The sequence below is a fragment of the Atractosteus spatula genome, chromosome 16, assembly GCF_055471065.1.
Source record: "Atractosteus spatula isolate fAtrSpa1 chromosome 16, fAtrSpa1.hap1, whole genome shotgun sequence".
Classification (NCBI taxonomy): domain Eukaryota; kingdom Metazoa; phylum Chordata; class Actinopteri; order Semionotiformes; family Lepisosteidae; genus Atractosteus; species Atractosteus spatula.
Genome location: NC_142721.1, coordinates 12,169,623 through 12,190,310, shown reverse-complemented (window position 1 = coordinate 12,190,310; position 20,688 = coordinate 12,169,623). Strand labels below are relative to the sequence as shown.

The 20,688-nt window shown below is 37.7% G+C and overlaps 1 protein-coding gene across 1 annotated transcript; it reads left to right on the top strand.

Moving 5' to 3' along the window:
• Positions 1-1,169: 1,169 nt before the first annotated feature.
• tpcn2 (two pore segment channel 2) lies at positions 1,170-20,370 on the top strand. The gene is made up of 25 exons (XM_088935084.1): positions 1,170-1,690; positions 5,514-5,569; positions 5,847-5,923; positions 6,187-6,364; positions 6,855-6,971; positions 7,867-7,973; positions 8,695-8,767; positions 9,501-9,600; positions 10,201-10,266; positions 10,835-10,899; positions 11,182-11,285; positions 12,166-12,247; positions 12,394-12,480; positions 12,704-12,823; positions 13,060-13,119; positions 13,631-13,759; positions 14,225-14,274; positions 14,976-15,075; positions 15,788-15,859; positions 16,089-16,162; positions 16,878-16,983; positions 17,827-17,909; positions 18,277-18,358; positions 18,501-18,592; positions 18,822-20,370. The coding sequence occupies exons 1-25, from the start codon at positions 1,540-1,542 to the stop codon at positions 18,895-18,897; spliced, it is 2,307 nt and encodes a 768-aa protein (XP_088791210.1). The 5' UTR covers positions 1,170-1,539; the 3' UTR covers positions 18,898-20,370.
• Positions 20,371-20,688: the final 318 nt, after the last annotated feature.

Genomic DNA, 20,688 nt, shown 5'->3' with positions numbered 1-20,688 from the left:
TATGCTGTATACTCGTTGTTCTGTAATATTGTTCTATATCTGGGTGGTAGAGGGTTGGTTTCTTCTCATTATACTTTCATATTTATTGTACCCTGAGGGGCTGCAAAATCAAGCGACTTCAGCCAGTATTCTGCTGTAATTTTACCGGCGTCTGGGTCTGCAAGGTTACCCAGTTCATTAACAGATGTAGGTGTGAAATGAGCTGTCAAAGGTTTGTACACTCACGGTGGTGTGAAATAGCTCCGGAAGTGGATTTAGCTCTGTGAAAGGTTAACCACGCTTACTTGCACAGCTTGTGAAATAGCTACATTAATTGAAAAGTCTCAAGCTCAAGTGAGTGGGTCACGGCCAGATACGTTCCCCACTCTTCCAGCTGCAGGCAAGCGGCACTTTAGATACACGATCGTTTTGTAAAATTGAATTATAATAAAGCATTCAAGATTCCCGTGTGACGTTTAAATCTCATCTTGTATAACAATGGAAATCTATCCGAATAAACATGTCAGATCTGTTGTATTTTACAGGTTCAAACGCCAGCCTTTACTTGTGTTCCACGGCTGTTTTTGCATTAGAGACCTTGTTCTGGTTTAGATATGGCTGTTATATCTATAGAAACACACTCATCAAGATCTCGATTTCGGTATCAGTAGAAATGACCTTACTTAACCTTAAACTAATTTAAGCGTTGAACGTGTAGTGCTTGTTCTTGTTCATTTGACAAATAAAAAGTAACCATGGCTGCTTCTCTACACATATTGACAAAAGATTGTTTAATCCTTAGTTTCTTCTTTTGTTTGTTTTGAAAACGCAAACTAAATATTATAGATAGTTTACGAAAACGATCACATTGTTTCGCAGCAAGCTAGTTTGTTGAAGCAAGACAGGGATTTACTTTTTAAGATCGTATTTTTTGATTATCTCGGCGGCCCAATCAACAGACTGATGTAATCTAAATACAGTCGGTGCTGATATTCCCTAATCAATCATGAAATTATGAAAGCGCAGGAATACACGCTTGCTGCGAAGTTTGTGCAGAGCTTCATTCGCCCGAGCGCCCGGTCACGCCCCCGGGCCGGCTTGCTGGGAAATGCAGTTGTTTTAAAGCAGCTGGAGCAGAGCTTTGCCTTTCGAAACTACACATCCGACTCGAAGAAAGCGAGAAGTTCCGCAGTGCACCGTTCTCTCACATGCGAATAGCCAGTGGCTGAATTTCAGTGCCAAAGTACTTTTCCGAAAGAGGTTATGGGAGGAGTAAACTTCAGGAAAACCAAAGTCCTTGCACTTTGTTTAGCTGCGGCATTCAATTTAAAGTAACTCGGGGATGTGTTTTTGTGTGTGTGTGTAATTTAGACCGAAGTGCAGCTAGCAGAAAGATTCGTGTTTTCCATCGCGATCCGATAAAAATAATCTCGGGACTGGGCACTTCTTTATGACATTCTCAATCATAAAGAGCTGTTAAAAACAACTTCGGAGCGGTGTGAAATACAAGCTGGGTTTTCACTGGATTCTCTTACTGGGATTGCTGGTAGAGTTGAATGAATGGAGACCGATCCATTGCTTCCTCGAAGCGTAAGCAGTGGTTTTGAAGGCAGTTCGGGGTCTCGGCGTGACAGCGGATACTATGGGACCACTCCAAAACCGAGAAAGCTTTCCTATTCCGTCCTCGAAAACTCTTGCTCCATAGAAGGAGGTAAGTTTCTTTACCTTGACAACTGTCTTAACACCAAAGGCACCTGTTAACGGAGCGAATTTACAAGTGTTCAGATGGTTACGGTGCTTTATTGACATACCTGTGTCATACAATTCAACCCAAGGGCCGCTGCGATAGCTCTTCTCTAACTACGACTGTCGCACCCTGACAGCAAGTGCAGTAATTCGGATAATAAGCTGTCATCGTGGCTACAGTGTATTTCAGTTACACATCAAAAAGAACAGTATGGGATCACTTCTGAAAACGTCGTTCAGTTTTAAATCGTTGCTTAATTTTTCTTACGGTAAACTGATCTGACACTCGGTACAGTGTGTTTTATAGTGACAAAAATTATACAGTCGGCTACTAATAGGCGCCAATTGTAATCATTACCGACCAGATGGATACATTTTCCTCTCGTTTTGGATAAGGTGCGCAGTACAGGATAATATAACAACTGATGATTTGTTGCATTTTTCTTGTGCGTTCTGTCATTTCTCTCCTTAACATAAACGCGATCTGTAGTTGCTAACTGAAAGTAATTGGCGTTTTACTTATCTTGAGCTAAACCTGGAATAAGTGGTGTTCGCTCCGTTGAGGCGAAAACTGAGCAGATATGGACTAGTCCACTGCTTTATTAAATATCTTCTTTCAGAAATTGATTCTCTATCTTAGAGAAGCCGAAAGCAAAACACACAATTAAACGTGAGTACAAAGACCTTTCCCCACGTAGGGTTGGGATGGAGAGGTTTATAGAATCGTTGTCACTGATCAAAAAGGTGCTGACACGCCATTTATCAGGAAACCCCTGAGTTCTGTATTAGTTCGCTAGATTTGTCATTACTTTAAAAAAAGTTTTGTGCATTTCAAGAATATCTGTAGGGACGTTCAGGAATGTGGAAAAGTTCAAAAGGATGTGACATTTTCAGTCAGAATCACGAGGAGAACAGCGCAGATAATGTACAACACTTTGCAAGTCTCCTATGAGCCGGATTAAGAGTTGCATCGTAAGAAAATGAAGATGTGTTAACAGTCCGACCGGTACACAAGTGGTCGCAAAGACATACTTGCCAGTCACTGAAGTTGCATTTTCGAAGCAGGGGAAAATGCAATGTCAGCCTCTCAAATGGAAATAATGACCAACCACAAAAAACTATTGCTTCCTGTGACAGTAGTGTTGAATGTATTATTCTGTTGCGGTTAGACGTTTGATAAATTGAGAGGCATCTGTAGTGCTTAAACGACAGCGAAAAGGCTTGAGAAAGTATTTTTTATTTATAATCGAACACGACCAATAAACGGGATATTGACCTTTCCTTGATACGTTTTTAGAATTCTCTTTACTGCATAAAACTAAAGAGGGGACCTCATTAAATGCTGAAGAGAGTCTAGTTCCATTAAGTGCATGAACTCAAATTCACACATCTGTTTGAATTAAGAGGGTAGTACAGGGCTGCTTGTAGTTATATCCCAACGTTAATTTAGATCGTAGAAATTACAGTATCTCAATGACCTGGACACTTAACTCTTTCTACTGCACGAGGCAACACAGAGAAAATATGTTCTGCATTTAGCCATTGAAAAGTTCAAATACTGGATGTCATAACGCAGGATAAAGCATAACAACAATCTTGTAGAAGAAAAGACTACCAGATATTTGATCTAGTATTTTAATTGAATTAATTAATTTTCATGAGAGCAGTAAAGTGATCTTATGAGTACAGTTCACGAAACGGGGAATCGGGCTGTTTAAGAATGCTGAATGCCTAATTATAGTAATTTAGAAAGATTCTACTGGCGTGGCGAGGGTGAATATTAGACGTCTCTCTCAGATACTGAGACAGGTCTCCACGGAGAACTGCGCTGCATTGTTTTTTTGTAACTAGGAGGGAAGAGTTTTGTGGTGTCAACAGGAATGTGTCATCGTTGCAGGGAACATACAGTATTCAGGGAAAAGGCCCGAGTGTTCCTTCCTCTGCATACACTTAGTTCTGACCTTGCCAGTAAATAGGGAAATAACTAACATCTGGACAGTTCTGTTCATTTTAATCAGTGTTCGGACGCCGTGTCATTGATTTTTATATTAAAGCATGTTTTGCAGAACAAACATAAGCACTCTTCTAAATATTTAATATTTACATTCAACTGTGACGCAAATGGGCGAAATAGTTTCTTGTCTCTCAAAATGATTTAATATTACTCTGTTCCTTCCTTTGTATTCGTCAAAAATGCTATTTTTTTCAGATGCCTGATTGAAATTGACAATAAAATCTTGATCAAATACAGATTTATACTTGTCAAATCCCGTTTTGTGTCATCAGTGTTTAAGTAAGACTAACCTATAGTTTTAAATAGTTATCATGGTACACCAATCATCATCAGCTTATTATGCTAAAAAAAAAGATGAATCAAATAAGGTAACTCTCGTGGAAGAATCATGTGATAAGTTGTATTTATACATACACATTCCTTATCAGTGTAGGCTATTCCATGAAATAAAAAGTCTGTACGCTTGCATTGGCTGTAGTAATGTAAGTGGGTGGTGTGTACATTTCTAAGTAAGCACTACAATGAACTCATCTGGTGAAAACAGGAGAACCGGTTTTTTACAGTCACATGTTTAACAATGGACAAATGACGGCAAGACTTTTCGTAACTTTCTAAAAAGCCTTCAACAAGACCTCCCTTTTAATATAAAATCAGTCTGATGTCTGTCATTAGCTTATTGCTTAATATTTGTGATGTGGGAGCAAATCTGATGAGAGTGAATAGTAAATTTACTGAAGACATGACTTGTTTCCCTAATATCTCTCCATTCTGCTTCTCTGGAGTTCTGGGGATTATTTTTTTAAATACTGGTTTTCACTCAGTGTTTGCCAGGTGTAATGGGTCGTTAATAAACACTACACACAGAGATTACTGCTTAAATTGTATCAGCAACAGATCAAGATTTAATAAAAAGCTGCTATAGTTCATAAAGCAGGACTGTGTCGATTTCCTATTTTGGAAGTGATGTAATTTCAGGTTCCTTATTGAAAACATTTTATTAACATGGAAATGCACTTGTAATCTCTAATGAAAGACTCTGTATAAAGCTAAAAAAAATATCAGTATGTTCTACGTTGAATCCATTATACCCTACATACTGTACCTCACATTTCTTTGGGTTATTGAGTTAGTCTTGGATAAAGCAGGGAGTGTAAAGTAATTATTTACATTTCTAGCACCTATATTTTGGTGAGATAAAATGCTTCCTTTCTGAGTGTCCTAGGGGTCTTCCGTTATTAGATTTTATATATATACTCAACTGAAAATTGCATTGTAAGAGTGCTCTTAAAATTACTGAAGAAAGAATTGTAAACAAGCCTGCAGATTCTAGATACAGTTTAATGCAACCATTTAAAAGTCTTTTTTCTCATTTCATCAGCAGCGTTTACACAAGCAACTGTGAGATTATAGGAACAACAGTTCAGTTCATGAAAATATGCTTTGCCAGGCTGCCGACAATAACAATTCGAAACTAATCCAGGCCTAATTTCACTTGAAGGCTGCTATTGCTTAAGTACTGACCTGTCAAGTGTACAGTAATTCTGTGTAGATGCTTTTAGAACATAAAAAGAAAGGTAGTTCAAAGATTTTAAAATGCAATAAGAGCTGAAAGAATACCCTGGTATTTAGCTGATTTCAAATCTTTGCAGTCCAGAATTAGCATAGAAATTACCGAATGTACAGTATGTAAAAACATATCCTTCTGTTTTTTATCTTTCATGTTTTTAAAACGTTCTCATGATTGGTAACTAAGATTTTCTTTCAAAATTCAAAGATGATGAAGACCTGTATGTCCAACAAGCAATTGTGTTCATTGAAGATGCTATACAGGTGAGTTATTTTATTTTCTAAAGTGGAAGAAACCATGCATTTTTTTAAAATAACTCAATCGGTAATGACCAGTCTTCCATTTTTTCCATTTCCAGTAGTTTGTTTGATTTTTCGGAGTGCCGTTTATTGTTTTGTCTCCTCGTGCAGTCCAAATTAATATCTGGCCATTGTTTAATAGCTCCATTTTACTTGTATACGGATTGCACTGAGTAATGGAAGTAGCTTTCAAGAGTGGTGACTTTTGTACATAGATTTTAGTCTACTTTTTGCTTTGCAGTATCGATCGATTAATCACAGAGTGGATTCCGGATCACTGAGGCTTTACAGATGGTACTACTCCAAGGTCTGCCAATGGTAAGAGTCATCGGGTGTTCATTGGCTTTTGGGGTGAAGGGTTTCCCACACTTGACTGAGATGCCATCATTTTCACAACTTTTTTATTCTTGTATACAATTTGCTGGTGGGTTTCTGCCCCTGAGGGTTATGGGTTTATCACACTCATCTGGGCTGTCTTTGCTTCTGATTTTTACAAATGGATTGATTTTAATTTGTTTTTCCTGTTGACCTGAATTAAAAAAAATGTTTAAAATAAATATATATATATATTCTGCACACAGGGGGCTAGGTGCTACTATTACAGTCCTTTTGGCTCTGGCTTTTATCGAGAAACCTTCGTCACTGACAGTAACTTCAGACCTGCGCTACAGACAGCCGCCCTGGGAGCCTCCTTGTGGGTTGACTGAGGGCATAGAGATGGTCTGCTTCATCGTCTTTATGGTGGACCTAACTGTGAAGGTAACCAGTTACAGGGAATTGTTTCCTATATAAATAATTAAGGTAACGGGGAACCATTTCCTATAGAACAAGGTCTTAAAGCTTTTTGAAACACATGAGGCAGGGGTGACCGGGCCTGGAGTGGTAGGCTTTTATAGTTCCCCTTTACAACCATTAGTTTCTACAGATGTGAAACAATATACCACATAGGCAGGTCATTTGTATAGTAAAGTATTGTTCTCCTAAACATTTCTAAATACGTTAGAAACAAAATTTCTTCCAGGTCTTTAGAAACTGTTGATAAAACTTGCTGGGTCATTCCCGATACTGTGTCTAAGGTATCATCTTGAAGACAGATTGAAAATCTACCAGAACTGCTGTAAAAGATTTTTGTAGAAATTTTAAGCTTGCCGTCTTCTCAACAGTGATGGTTCAACTTTAGAGGACAAAGGAGTGTTAAAATAGTTTTCTTATGAAAATAATTCTTGTATTGCTCTTTGCTGTTTTCCAGAGTTATTTGATCGGATGGGAAGAGTTTCAGAAGAACAAGTGGCTGATTGCGTACATATTGGTCATTTCTATGTCTGTTGTGGATTGGACGGTATCAATCTGTTTCTGTTGCGATGAGGTGAGAACGGCTTTTTTCCAACCTCTTTATATTCCATATTAACATAATTCAGAATCCGTTTTATGCTGAGATTATGCTTTCTGTTAAAACTAAATTTGATTCCTCTCAATCAAACATAGTCACTACTCAGGAGTGTAATTTGTTTCAACAGAACGTGCCTTTCAACCTCAGCAACACACATACTGTACCTGCTGTGATAGCTGTAATTGACAAGAGGCAATTACAAAAGTCACCAGGGAATTCATACATGCAGTTTAACTTCCCTTGTTTTAATTAGTATCTTGGCAGTATTTGGATAAGAGAAATCCAAGCAAATCAGGTTGCTGCTGCAAGAGGTGGTAGGTGCCACCAGTAGGTGGCACTCTTTTGGTCCAAAATTTCTAAACCAATGCCCCAGAATGGTGACTGGGGACACTGTGCTGCTGGGGATACTGTCCTTTCAATAAATCATTTACTGCAATCCTGACTACTAGTTCGTTAAAGATCTCATTGCATTGTTCATAAGAGTACTGCAGTTCCCCAGTGCCCTGGCTGTTTTCCTGTCAGGCCTTGTGCAAGCTGGCCTTCCTAAAATTGACCTTTTATTCAATTGGTGAAGCACTCTCCACCTCATCTGCTGTATAGTGGGGCTGTTGGCTGTTAGACATCACCCAGGTGGGTGTTATACTTCAGTGGTGAATGAGGATAGTTCTCTCCCGTAAATAAACGGCTCTGAGGTACTTTAGAATGAAAAAGTGCTATTTAAGTGTAAGAAATTGCCATTAGTTTTCTGCAACAGACAGTTTCTTACTTCCGTATTGTTCCATGTCTTTAGAATATGAACCTGTATGAAAAAGTATAAATCCAGTTTCCATAGGCATCTTTTTTAAAGATCGTGTTATTGTTTATATTGCAGACGTTAAGACTGAGAAGAGTCCTTCGTCCGTTCTTTCTTCTCCAAAACTCATCTCTCATGAAGAAAACCTTAAAGTGCATCAGGAGAACCCTGCCAGAAATAGCAAGGTAATTTTTTTAATTTCAGAAAATTCTAGTTGTGCTTTCTTAGCTCTATATTGGCATGAAGCAGTTTTAAGAATGAGATTTTTTTAGTTTTTTTAGGTAACTTTTAATATGTGTTTCTGTTGGATTCTTTTATGTATGAAAAACAGTAGCATTTGTTACTCAAGCATTTTAAATATTTTTTAATTAAAGCTAATCTTTAATAAGAGGTTAATCTTATTAACTTATGTACCTTAACTCTGTTACTGTTTCAATATTTTATTTTTGGTTTTCTATCCATCAATTACCAGAAAGCTGACTGTTGCTGGTAAGGATCTCTGCCACCCAGAGTCTATCCTGAAAACACAGGGCACAACGCAAAACCAGACCCAGTCCATCATAGTGCAGACATATAAGCACACAGGGACAAATTAGAGGCACCAGTTAACATAGGCCGCATGTCTTTGGGAGGTGGGACAAAATCTGAGCACCCAGAGAAAACCTGTGTTAAGTGGGGAGAAGTTACCCCTGTCCAGAATGGAATTCCACTACATCACCATCCCTGCCATTAAGTTTTCTAATACTATTAAAATGTGTAAATAAAAACAAGTTAGGTTTGTATAATAAACAGGCAGACATTAGCAATAGCTTTAAGCTGTTTTATAATCAATGTCTGTTAGGGAAAGTGGAGTTATATCAATATTTTTTAATGTATTTAAACAGTCTCTTCATTCTCTTTTTCCAGTGTTTTTCTTCTCCTAGGCCTCCACTTGTGCCTCTTCACCATGTTTGGGATGCTGCTTTTCGCCAGGGGAAAGGTGAGCTTGGGATTTTGGTCTTGAATGACAATCTTGTTGTGGACTAACTACTTTTAATGAAGGTGACATGGAGAGAATGTTTAATGAAGAAGTTTGTTGGCCTTGGAAATTCAGTCCTTCTAATATGCAGTCTGCATTAGAACTATTTGCATTGGTTTTCCAGTCAAGGTCTAACTGCTCTTGAAGTGCATATGCCTTTATAACTCATCATATTGTTTCATTACTTTATCGCTAAACCATATAACAAGCTTTCTTTAGCATTCTTCGTTGTCAGAGATAGTTTTACCACTGGTGTCTATTTAGTCCTGTGGTAGAGAAATGGGCAATGCTGTGTCAGTCTAAGAGACTGTTAAGAGCATTTTTAAAATTTTAAATAACTTCAAACAGTTCCCTAAAAAGTAGCAACTTACTGATCAAGTATTAACCTTAAAAGACTGTGATTATGTAGATTATGATTATTATATGATGTCTTAAGAAAATGAAGCTCTGATGAGAATTTGTGGGGCCACGACCCTCAACAGAAAAAACCCCAACATATTTTAGTGGATGGATGAATTAAGTATTATTGGTGACTTATAGGTTTTGTTCACATGTTGTCCGGGGGCGGGGGGTTCACAATGGCAGGGATGCATGTCCCAGTAATGTCATAGCAACACCAACTGGGAAATGTATAGCATTGTTGAGTTAAAATAACTAAATGAGATTTTGAAGCATCATTTTTTCTTTTGTCCAGGATCCACATCATAATGGTGAATGGGAGTCTTATTTCAGAAACCTGCCACAGTCCCTCACATCTTTGCTTGTACTTCTGACCACTGCAAACAACCCTGATGGTGAGTTTCTTCTCTTGAGGTCTGTTTTCGTTTCAGGCTGAGTGGAAAAATCAGGCTCTTAACTGATTTAAGATTTTCATTTATTGTCAGTGCCACAAGCTAAAGGCCACAGGCTATTCCTTGATAATATAAACATTCAGCACTGGTATATTTCAGCAATGTGCAACCAATAAGTAAGACAAAAACACAACAGTATCAAGGCTTGACATGAATGTTTGTGCTATAACCTACTATCTGTAATGTGTAATCAAACAATGTTTCTGATTGTGTGTCTAGGGCTAAATAGCCATATTTTTTAGAAATGTTACCTTTTTGAATGGGGGATTTTTTTCTGTGTACGGATTATATAACTCTGCAGTGGACACAGAGCTTCACATACGGAAAGCTGTTAATAGTATCAGCATTGAATGTGCAAGAATCTAAGGAAGATATAAATTTGACTTGGCTCTTAATCCATTCCTAATGGTGGTTTCTGACATGCCCTGTAGTGTTGCTGAGAGTTGTGATGTCTTGGAAGTGTGTCCATAGCTCTTTGTAGAACTTTGGACACACTTTGTAGGGTAACACGGATTTTTATTTATGGCTTCTTTCTGTCAACAGTGATGATCCCAGCCTATTCAGTGAATAGAGGATATTCTATTTTCTTCATTCTCTTCAGTGGCTTTGGTGAGTGTGGATAATCTAAATCTACAGAGCAGACTTAAACCAGTGGCATTTTACATTAGATAGCCTAGCTGTATTTTTCAAAATTAATAACAATTGATTGCATTTGTATTGTGATTTTCATCCTGAAAGGATCCCACAACAGTTCACGTATAGGGAGGAGCCACTTAATTCACTACTGGAGTGCAGCATTCACTGCACTGTGTGCAGAAGATCACACAGAAAAGTGCAAAATTATTTAACCATTGGAATTAATGAAGAAGCCTTTAAGTAAGACAGATTGTCTTATTCGAAAGACTGTGTCTCTGGTCACCATACTGAGACATTGGTCCCAGCCTTACTTAGCTTCTAGATTGTGACAAGATTAAGTACAAAGCAGTAGCACTGCTGTCAATACAGTTGCTTTCAAAACTAGAGATTTTTGTTACCACTAAAACTGTTGATACTGTTGAAACGGAGTACCTGATTCATATGTACTTTGATAGATTGTTACAGTATCTGACGTTCTGTATTGCCTGTACTGTATATAATGGAGATTATTTTTCATTGATTCCATCCCATTTTCTTTTAGGGACGTATTTCTTGATGAACCTGCTGACAGCCATCATATACAACCAGTTCAGGGGATATTTAATGGTGAGTTTCAGCTTTTGTGAAGTAATTGTTTGCTTTCCAGACAGATAAGTCTGTTTCATGCTGAACTCATTGGCTTTGAATATCCTGGAACAGACTGTACAAGACTGGGTTTTTCTTCGTGATTAAAAAGGCTTAACAAGGTGCAAAACACACCAGGAAGGTTTGCCAGATCTCATGGGAACTTTGACAGACACAGCAGCATCTGTGATTTTGTGAACCCAGGGTGCAACCTCTGCTAGGGATGTGCTCTTGTGTCTCATGGTTGTCTGTTTTTCTTTGAAGATCTCCATTCAAACATCCATCTTGAGGAGGCGCTTGGGTATCAGGGCGGCGTTTGAAGTCTTGTGCTGCCAGCGGCAGTCGAAGGCTGGCAGCGCTCAACATGTGTAAGACAAGTCTCCACATCTCCAACACCTACAGTACTACCATGCTTAGCTTACACTGGACTTCCCAGTAGTGAAGCACTGGAAGTTGTAAAGTCTCATCTTAATTTTTCAGAATCCCAATAGAGACTCCCAGTGTCTAGTTTCAGTGTCTTTTTTTGGAATTTTGTAAGCTGTTCTTTCTGTTTCCAGAGGTATTATAAACCTTAGTTTGTTGCAATATGTTATCACAATTTGATCCACACGTTAATATCATGCTTAGAAGGCGCAATTTTTCTTTTAGTCCTGAATAATTTGCAAAAATTGTACAATCATTTTTGTAGAAACAGGTTTCTGAAGATGTTGTGTAATATATTCACTGTTGAATAGTCTTACGTCTTCTGACACATCTTACATAAAGCTTGGGGATATGATACAATACATATAATAAGCAACAACAGTTTATTCAAAGCTTAGTTTGGGTGAGAAGAAATCAGTCTAGTCATTTAGCAATCTTTAATCAACTTTGGTGAAAATCTTCAAAAACGTGAACACACTAACTCAAGACCAAAGATACACAAGTGGCTGAAATGAAGTATTGTTGCCATTAAAGCGTTACATTAATCACACACATCAAATCAACACATTGACAGGTCTTTCTCAATAACTTGTTTCTTTCTACATTCCGTAACGTTAAAAGTAACAAAATAAAGATCTATCAGGATCTGTTTTCTTAAAGCAAAATGGCTACAATATTAGTAAATGAATACCACAGAAATTTGTATAAGAAATTAAACTTATGGAATAGAACAATGCATAATGCTAAGACATTAGCACAGCAGTGTGTATGAGTGTATTTGTGACCTGGCCTCTCTTATGGTTTGGTTTTGTTGTGTTCCTCAAGTGAAACCATCCCATCTGAGTTGGTGCTGCAGGTTGTCAGAAGGGTACAGATGAAGACCTACTGCAGAAAGGCCATCATCTGGGTGAGCAAAGATGTTCATTAATTAGTCGTCCTGTCACCTGTCTTGTGTCAAGTCGAAAATCTGATTATTATAGGTAGCTCTTTGTACGTGAAGATGTTTGTTTTCAAGGTGAATGACTTAATAGTTTGACTGTCTTTTTTTTCCAGAGAATTCAGCAGTTTCCTGATGGATTTATCCCAGCCGAGGAATTTCAAAAGCTGTTTGATGAGCTTGATAAGGACCAGATCAAAGAGGTATGCAGTGTAAGAGTACAGTTATGCCTAATTTAAAAGTGCCTGACATGGTCTGTTTCCTGATATTTTCTGGAGCTGTGTTGCCCAGCCTAAACTTTTGAGCAGCATGTTTCTGGAGTTACATATCTAGAGAGTTTTGTGTGAGAGCATGACAAGGTTGAATGAGTGAACCATGATGGTAATGAAGTAACTTAGTAAGCATGCTTGGCTTTTGTTTTTCCAGCACCCTCCCATACCAGGATACAGCTACCCTATTCTTCAGAAGCTGCAGTCCATCTTCAGCCATTACTGCTTCAGTCTGTTGGGAAACCTAGTTGCCCTTGCCAACGTTGTGTGTATTTGTGTAAGTATGCAGGCAAGGTGCGATGCAAACAGTGCAAATGTATGCTAAAACATTTTTTAGATTTCCATTTTTGTATGTATAATTCTCTGAATTACAAAGTAATGGCTTACGTCAGTTTGATGTGAAATATTGAGAGACTTCAAGTTTAATTTATTTCAATGTAAATGAAATGCTAGTCTGCGTCTAACTGGAATTTGGATGTGTGAAAGTAATTGTATTGCACCTTTGTCATGTAGACTATTCTGGTGATCGACTCGGATAAAGCCCTTTCAGAACGAGACGATTACCTTCTGGGGGTAAGGAACACTTTCTTCCATTGCAAAACTTAAATTAATACAAAGATTTTTTTTGTTGACCTGTAAAGGCACAATTCTGTTTTTGCCCTGGTTGAGAAAGTTATACAGTAATTTCAGTAGGTTTGTTTTTGGTTTTATTTTAACATTGATTCAGAAAACTAAACATCATTCCATGTTTGTGGTTCATACATGTCTTTATGATTGTAAGGATATAAAAATGTAATATCCCTATACCTTTCTTAAGAATTCTTCCGTAAATGTTTGAATTCCTTGAACATGCATAGAATCTTCTGTGTAGCTGTGGTTCTTGGCAGTTACTGCACTACTTGAATAAATTTTCACTCACTTTGAAGTCACATTTTAGATGTCTGCTTCTTCATCTTTGGAGGCTCAAGTAATTTTTTCACTTTACAAATGGGTTTCTCTGAAACTGAATGTAAAACTGCCCATTTTGAAAAGTAAGATCAGCCTACAAATTTTTAAAACACCTTCCATTTTTTTCTTTTCAAAGGCTATGAATTGTGTCTTCATTGTATATTACCTGCTTGAAATGGTTCTGAAGATATTTGCCTTTGGGTGGAAAGGCTACTTATCCTACCACAGTAATATATTTGATGGTCTTTTGACTCTGTCCCTCCTAGTAAGTATGTCCAAATTGTTTTTTAACTTATTTGCATTGTGTTAATAGTTGAAAGCTTTGTTGATTCTACAGTCTAATCTCTGCAGTGAATAAAAACCTGGACACAATGGGAATTTAAAGACAAAAAATTGTGTTATTAATTCAATTAAGTTAACAACTCAGCATTTGGGGAGTGGGTCACTGAAGTTAAGATTTTTGTGTTTACATATTGCAGCTATAGAAGCAGTATCTGAGAAATTCTCAGCAGATAAATCAGTTAAATAAATTAATATCATGAAACGTTATTGAATACAGTCAAAAAACAAAACCTGTGTTTTCCATATTATTGGAATCTAGAATTACATTCTAAAACTGCTGTAGCTTTGCAGGAGAGCTGACTGTGGGTAAAGAAGAAGGCTTTTGTATTCATTACAAGGATGTTTTCCTGATAAACATTTGTTTTTGTTTTCTTTGTCTATGTGAAAGGCTCTTCAGATTTCCATTTTTGTTACATACAGGCTTCCACATCCTAAGTGGTAAGTGCTATCTTTAAACTGAAATCTTAAGCTTTGTGGTTTGTCTGTGTAAAGCACATCAGCACAACTCTGTTCTGTAAAATCAATTCACATGTTGGAATTTATCTTAAAATGGACCATCAAGCAGCATAATAAGACCTGGCTAAGAATTTGAAGAGAGCGCCATGCTGTTTGTCATGTAGATTACAGCATTTAATCTTACGAAGTTGCAGTGCTGTAAAAAGCAGGTTATTGTTGCAGCAGAGAATGACAACACACTGAGATCCTGGCATGCTTCCTCTTTCAGAGACTGCTGGTTTCTAATTCCTTGTTTGCACAAAGTACAGTAGCTGTACTCACCAATGACTGCAAGAGTAGCGTTGCTGAGGAGTGCAAATGTTATTTTTCTCAACCATATGAGAATCAGTATGACATGAGCAGAAAAGAATGCAAAATACAACCTATGTATAGTTTACGGCAACAGCTGTTATTATAATGCCATTGTATGCCATCTTCAGAAACATTTGTTGTGTACAGGCTGATGGGATTTTCAAATACCACTAAGTTAATAAGGGAGTGATAAAGACACCTGGAGTTTACAGTTTCTTTACTGATGATTTTCTCCCGTCTTTGAGGAATCAGCTGTGCTTAGATTAGTTCACTTTGTAGTCTGAGAGGCTTTGGGATCAACAAGTTTGAACCTTTCCGCTTTTCTCCTGCAGGAATCCAGCCATGCGCGGCTTCCTCTCATTGTGGGAGATGGTGCGTTTGGCGAACATGCTGATTGTCTTCCGGTTCCTGCGTGTCATCCCGAACATCAAGGTCTCCAGATTCAATATGTAGATGTGTCTTGATTTCTAGCTTATATGGCAAATCTTTCTCTTCTGCCTGTACTACACCATTTAGGCACTTTGTTTTCTTGCTCGTTAATAGAATGCAGCACAGTGGGGGAAATGTGTCTATGTCCATGGGGCATTGCAAGAGAGAATCAGACCTGCAGCCTTCTTTTTCTGCTCTGTTGTGTAGAGGACACTTCTCATCTACTCAACAGCTTGCTTGACTGCTTTTATCATTTGTTGTCTCTGCCTCCCTCTTGTGGTAAATTCGAGTCACTGCAAGTATTTGCTCTTCAGTTGATGCTTACCTTACCTGGGGTTTTCCGGTCATTGATGAGATTTCCAATGGCCTTTGTTACTTGTTAGGGAGCATATAGTATTCTGGAGGTTTGAACTGACAGCTGTTAGCCTGCTTTGGCGGCAAAGGAACAAGTAAAGGTTAATTCTGAAAAGTAAAAAAATATATATGGTGTGAGAGGACACTACAGCTAAAATATTCTTCTTTCTACTTTTCAGTGGGGAATTAACCTTTACTTCTACACACTTGTTCCTTTGCACATAACAATGTATGCAGGTGCAGAGTGTTAGTTTGCTGTCTGGGGTACATATTCAAATAGCAAAAGTATTTTGTTTTTTCTGCTTATGACTACAGTATGTATGTGCATATGTAATACGTATTTGTTTCTGCTTCTCTGTAGCTAATGACCCTTGTAGCAAGCACGCTGTTTGACCTTGTGAAGAATCTGAGGGCATTTGCTGGCATCTTAGTGGTGAGTGATTGTTATTTCAGGCCATATTGCCTCTGCAATATGAAGAGATAGAAATCCTAGCTTTATAGACAATTTCACAATGCACTCTCAGACTTTTAAAAATGACAGTCTAGGGTGGGATATCTGATTCATAAGGTAAATGACTGACTAATTATACTTTTTAATATTACAAAAATGTTTTTTGAATTGTACTATGACTAATAATGATTTTATTTGAATATTTTTGAAGGTGGTGTACTATGTGTTTGCCGTCTTTGGCCTGATTATGTTCCAAGGTGCTATTACAGTCCCTGGGAATATGAGGTAAGACTTGTGTCTCATTGTGGCGGTAGTGCCATTATATCTCTGTAATTCATTTATGTCAGACAGAAATTTAAAGGTCACTGTGGAATTCCTTGCTTAAAAAAGACATTTGAATGTTCATTTATCTACCATCCTTTCAGTCATAGATGACCAACACCCACTCTGCTTTTATTCGAGCCAGTTCTATGATTTGCAAAAATATAATTGTGAAGATATTATGTGGAATTTAGTTTCTTTGTTAAGAAAGGAGGCATTACACCTGTTGTTGACTCTGGCATTGACCAGTTTAACTGTTACATCTTGTGAACAGCTGGACATTATTAAATACATTAGAGATTGAGTTTTTAAAATATTCCTGCACTACGTTTGCCCTTTTACATTCTGTGTTAAATTGATGTTACGTCCTTATCTTGAAATTTATGGTTACATCAGTGGCTCGCCGGGGCCATGCCTAGATTAAAAAAGCCCTTAAAAATGATTGTATTTTAGAGAAGAGTAGGCATTGAGTAAAATCTCTCCAGATGGCTGTCCAGATAAACTTGGAAACCTGTACTGAACTATCATGGGCTTTCAGGACATCAGGACATTCAACCCTTAAATGTAAAATGCAAATTCTAAAACTAATGAGAACAGCTGGTTCCAGACATATGTTATAATGTTTTACCTCTAAATGAGTATTTCGGAAGGGAGAAGTAATCAGCTTTTTTTTTTCTAGTGTGATCGCTGATGCTAAGGTTTTAAACAGCTCTGTTAACTATACAGAACTATGCGGGACTTATGAACAACTGGGGTACTGGCCAAATAACTTTGATGACTTTGCTGTGAGTACTGATGTTTCTTAATGATGTAGTACAATCCTTTATATTACCACTTTTCACACTGGATGTCATGTGAACAGGAAAATTAAGGTACCTGCACAATAATGACTGGTTTAGACAATCTGCTCAAGGTTTTTTTTATTAGACCACAGGAAGAACAAACATTTTTTTGTGAGATATACTGATGAATGCTTGAATATCTGCGACAATTGTATACTTCAGCCTCCACTTACTACAGTATGTACATACACATGATGGTATGCCTAATCTTAGCTTTTAATATGCCTATTTTCAGGTCTATATTAATGAATTAGGAAAGCTCTTTTAAATGAAGATTGTTAAATAAACAAAACAGGGTTTCAGTAGCTTTGCCCCAGAACAATTGTGCTTTTATTCTAAAGAAGAAAAAAAAGAGCACACCCACACAACTATTCATAATTCAATATGATATTCGTTTTAGTTGAGTTCCATTTTAAATGCATTTAATGACACACAGTACCATATCCCTTCATAAGTAGTTTTCAGATTCAGCATATAAAAAAAGCTGCTGAAAAAGGTGAGATGTAAGAGTTTTCCAGTCTGGATATTCCATAACCTTGGGTTAAAAAAGTGTCAAAGCAGCAAAACTATTTACATGTCTCACGGCAGTTCTGAAGAAAAAAAATACATCCACAATTCACAGTGTTGCACATCACAAGGCATTGTTTCCACTCAGCAGGGTTTTCCACAGACAGCAGTTTTTTCTTGTTTTTTGTGCTTTTATTCAAACATGTTTATGTAAGCAGAAGTATACTTCAGCGAGCAGTGACATTTGTGTCTTTATTTTGTCTGCCCTTTTTTGTTCAGGCCACTCTGGTGCTTTTATATAACATCATGGTGGTGAACAACTGGCAGGTCTTCATGGAAGTCTACGCCCGATACTCTTCCCCGTAAGTCCCCACCGTTCTCTCCTGTCATGAACAGTGCAGTTGTCTTGCAGACATTGCAAGAGTCATTTTCTTGCTTGTTCTTTGTATCATGACTACATCTTTTAAGTTAACTCCCTTAATTATTATGACTCATCATGCCCGCATGAAGTCTTTTCAGAATCGGTATCAGTTTAATCTGTCACAGTGACTAGCTTCTCATTTTCCTTATGAAGGGGATTGCTGTGGCTCTGTTATTGTATTTTAGCAACAGTGATTACTGTGAAAGCAGTCTTATAGTTCATACCAATGCAGGTCTGTGGTTTTGTAGCAAAGAGCTTGTATGACAGTGTTACAATGTTTTAATGAAATGGTGTTTTTATTTGCCCAGGTGGTCCAAATTGTACTTTGTAGCTTGGTGGTTGACTTCCTCTGTCATGTGGGTGAACCTGTTTGTGGCGTTGATTTTGGAGGTAAGACCTCTTTCTGTAATCGCTACTTGAAAGCAAATCCCCCCCCCCCCCCCCCAATCTCAATATCTATCTGAGATTGGTGTATTGTTTCTGAAATGTGTTACTCCTAAAAAAAATGCTGTTTTCTTCCAACACAAAACAGAATTTCATTTACAAGTGGGACAGAAGTCACCAGTGTTCCATTGCTGAAGTTGAGCAGACTGGATATGAGACAACTGTGCAGCTCATGTTCAGGTGAGCTACTGTTCTTGAATGACTCACTTTGTTTATACAAATACAACTGCTTACTTTTACAAGTTCGTTAGCTACTGTACCACTGCTCTTCAGTTTGTTTCCTAGAAATTCCTTTCTAAGAGTGTTTGACGAATTAGTGCGAACAAATGGTCAATCCAGATATTATTTTGGTTACAAGTGAGGAGAGTTCATCCCATCTGATGTGTTTCCTGTTCACATCTCTTTTTAGAGAACACATACAGGAGCCTACAGAGGAGGAACTTGTGTCCAGACTTCATCAGCATCCTCATCTCCATCTCATGTGATGCAATGCTGGAGACAATTCATGGCTTTCAGAGAGGAATGGGCAAATTTCAGCCTGTTTGTTTGGTGCCTTTTACCGAACGTTAACATTTCATGTTCTGGAAGGAGTCATGTAAAGGAAGATGATGTCCCTTGAGTAAGCTGCTGTTCACAGCTAAGAACAAAATCAACTGAACCATTTTTGCCCTTTCGGGGTTCTTAGAAAACTCCTGTGGCGGTTTTCCGTATCTGCTGGGCTGCAGGGCCACAGGCTCATTACTGATCAGTAAATACTGTAGGTGGAAGGTAGTGGACATACAGTGTTAAAGCTTACTTTCCTCTTACTCTCATACTAGAGAAGAAAGTTACATTGCACTCCAAACTTAAAAAGTTTGCCTTATTTATGAATGGGGACCAGGGGGATCTATTGCAAGCAGTACATACTTGTAATGGCCAGAAGAGGGGGAAACGTGCACTCCTTTAATAATCATGCCTGTCTGTGAATGAAGGGGCAACAGCCTTTGAAAACATGACCTTGAAGCTTCTGCTTTCTCATAGTTACATTCTTAAGTTGAGAGTTTGGCAGTGATACACTAGTTAGCGCAGCAAATTCCTGAAGCTTTGGAGCATTTAAAGAATCTGCAGAAGGTCCTGTGTGTTTCACCTTCAAGCGTAAAGGGTGCAATAAGAATCATAGGACCTTTAAAAGAGGGTGCATTTAGTTTTAAGTTACAAAGGAATACCAGTATCTGAATGAGCTGCCATTACATCTGAACCAGATTCTGGGAGAGTGTGTATATGTATTTATATTATAAGACTAGTATTCAGAAGTCTTTTTCTTCCAATGTACAAAATTATGCAGTGTTTTAAACTTTCCGAACACCTCTGTGTTCAGTAAGGAGGGTGTTGCTCTCTATTTTATATCACATTATTGCATGCCTCTGTGTCTGAATTATTTGAAATCTTAACAAGGACAAAGTGCTGTTTAACAGGCTTGTTTGCAAATATTTGTACGGAATTCTTGTCCTTGTACCTCTACGACTGTGACCACTACCTTTATCAATTTAGTACGTAATTACTGAATTGAGGCACATTGTGTTAATATGCCAGTTCATGCATATTTTATTAATTATTAATAATTATGTAAATAGTATTTCAATGTGAATTGTACTACAATTGTTGTTTTAGTTTTACTTACTAAAGAAATCCTTGGTATGGGTTTGGTTTGACAGATGATTAGAAATTGGTTGGGATGAACATCAATGTAAAATTCTTTGAAGTGAAAGAGTGCTCAGGTAAATAGCCAGATAAATGTAAAGGGAAAAGCCACTGTCTGTTCAGGTGGTAAACAACCTACTAATATTTGTGTTGATGAGACAAAGGAGTCCGATACAGCGGTATGTATTCTTAAAAATGTTGTTTTTACTTTTTTGTTTTAATGGTGGATGGTATTCCACAATCCTCAGTTCTGATTTGAATAAACAGCTTGGCTCCCATGACTACTGTCAAGCACCCTTTTTATACCAAAATGTCCCAAAACAATTCAATACATTCTTTAAAGCAGGGGTCTCCAACCCTGATTCTGGTAAGCACCAGTCCAGCAGGTTTTATAGACAGCCTTTCTATTGGCCTGGAACTTGAACTGAGGTCAGTAAAAATCTTAATTCGATGATCAATAAAAGATTATGTGGACCAAAGATCAGACTTGTCTTTAGCTGTTAAGGATTCGTGTTCCCTTCATTGAAACCTTTTTTGCTTAATTGACCAGTTTCATAAGTGTTCCTGATCTTTAAAATATCAGGTGATCTTTAAAA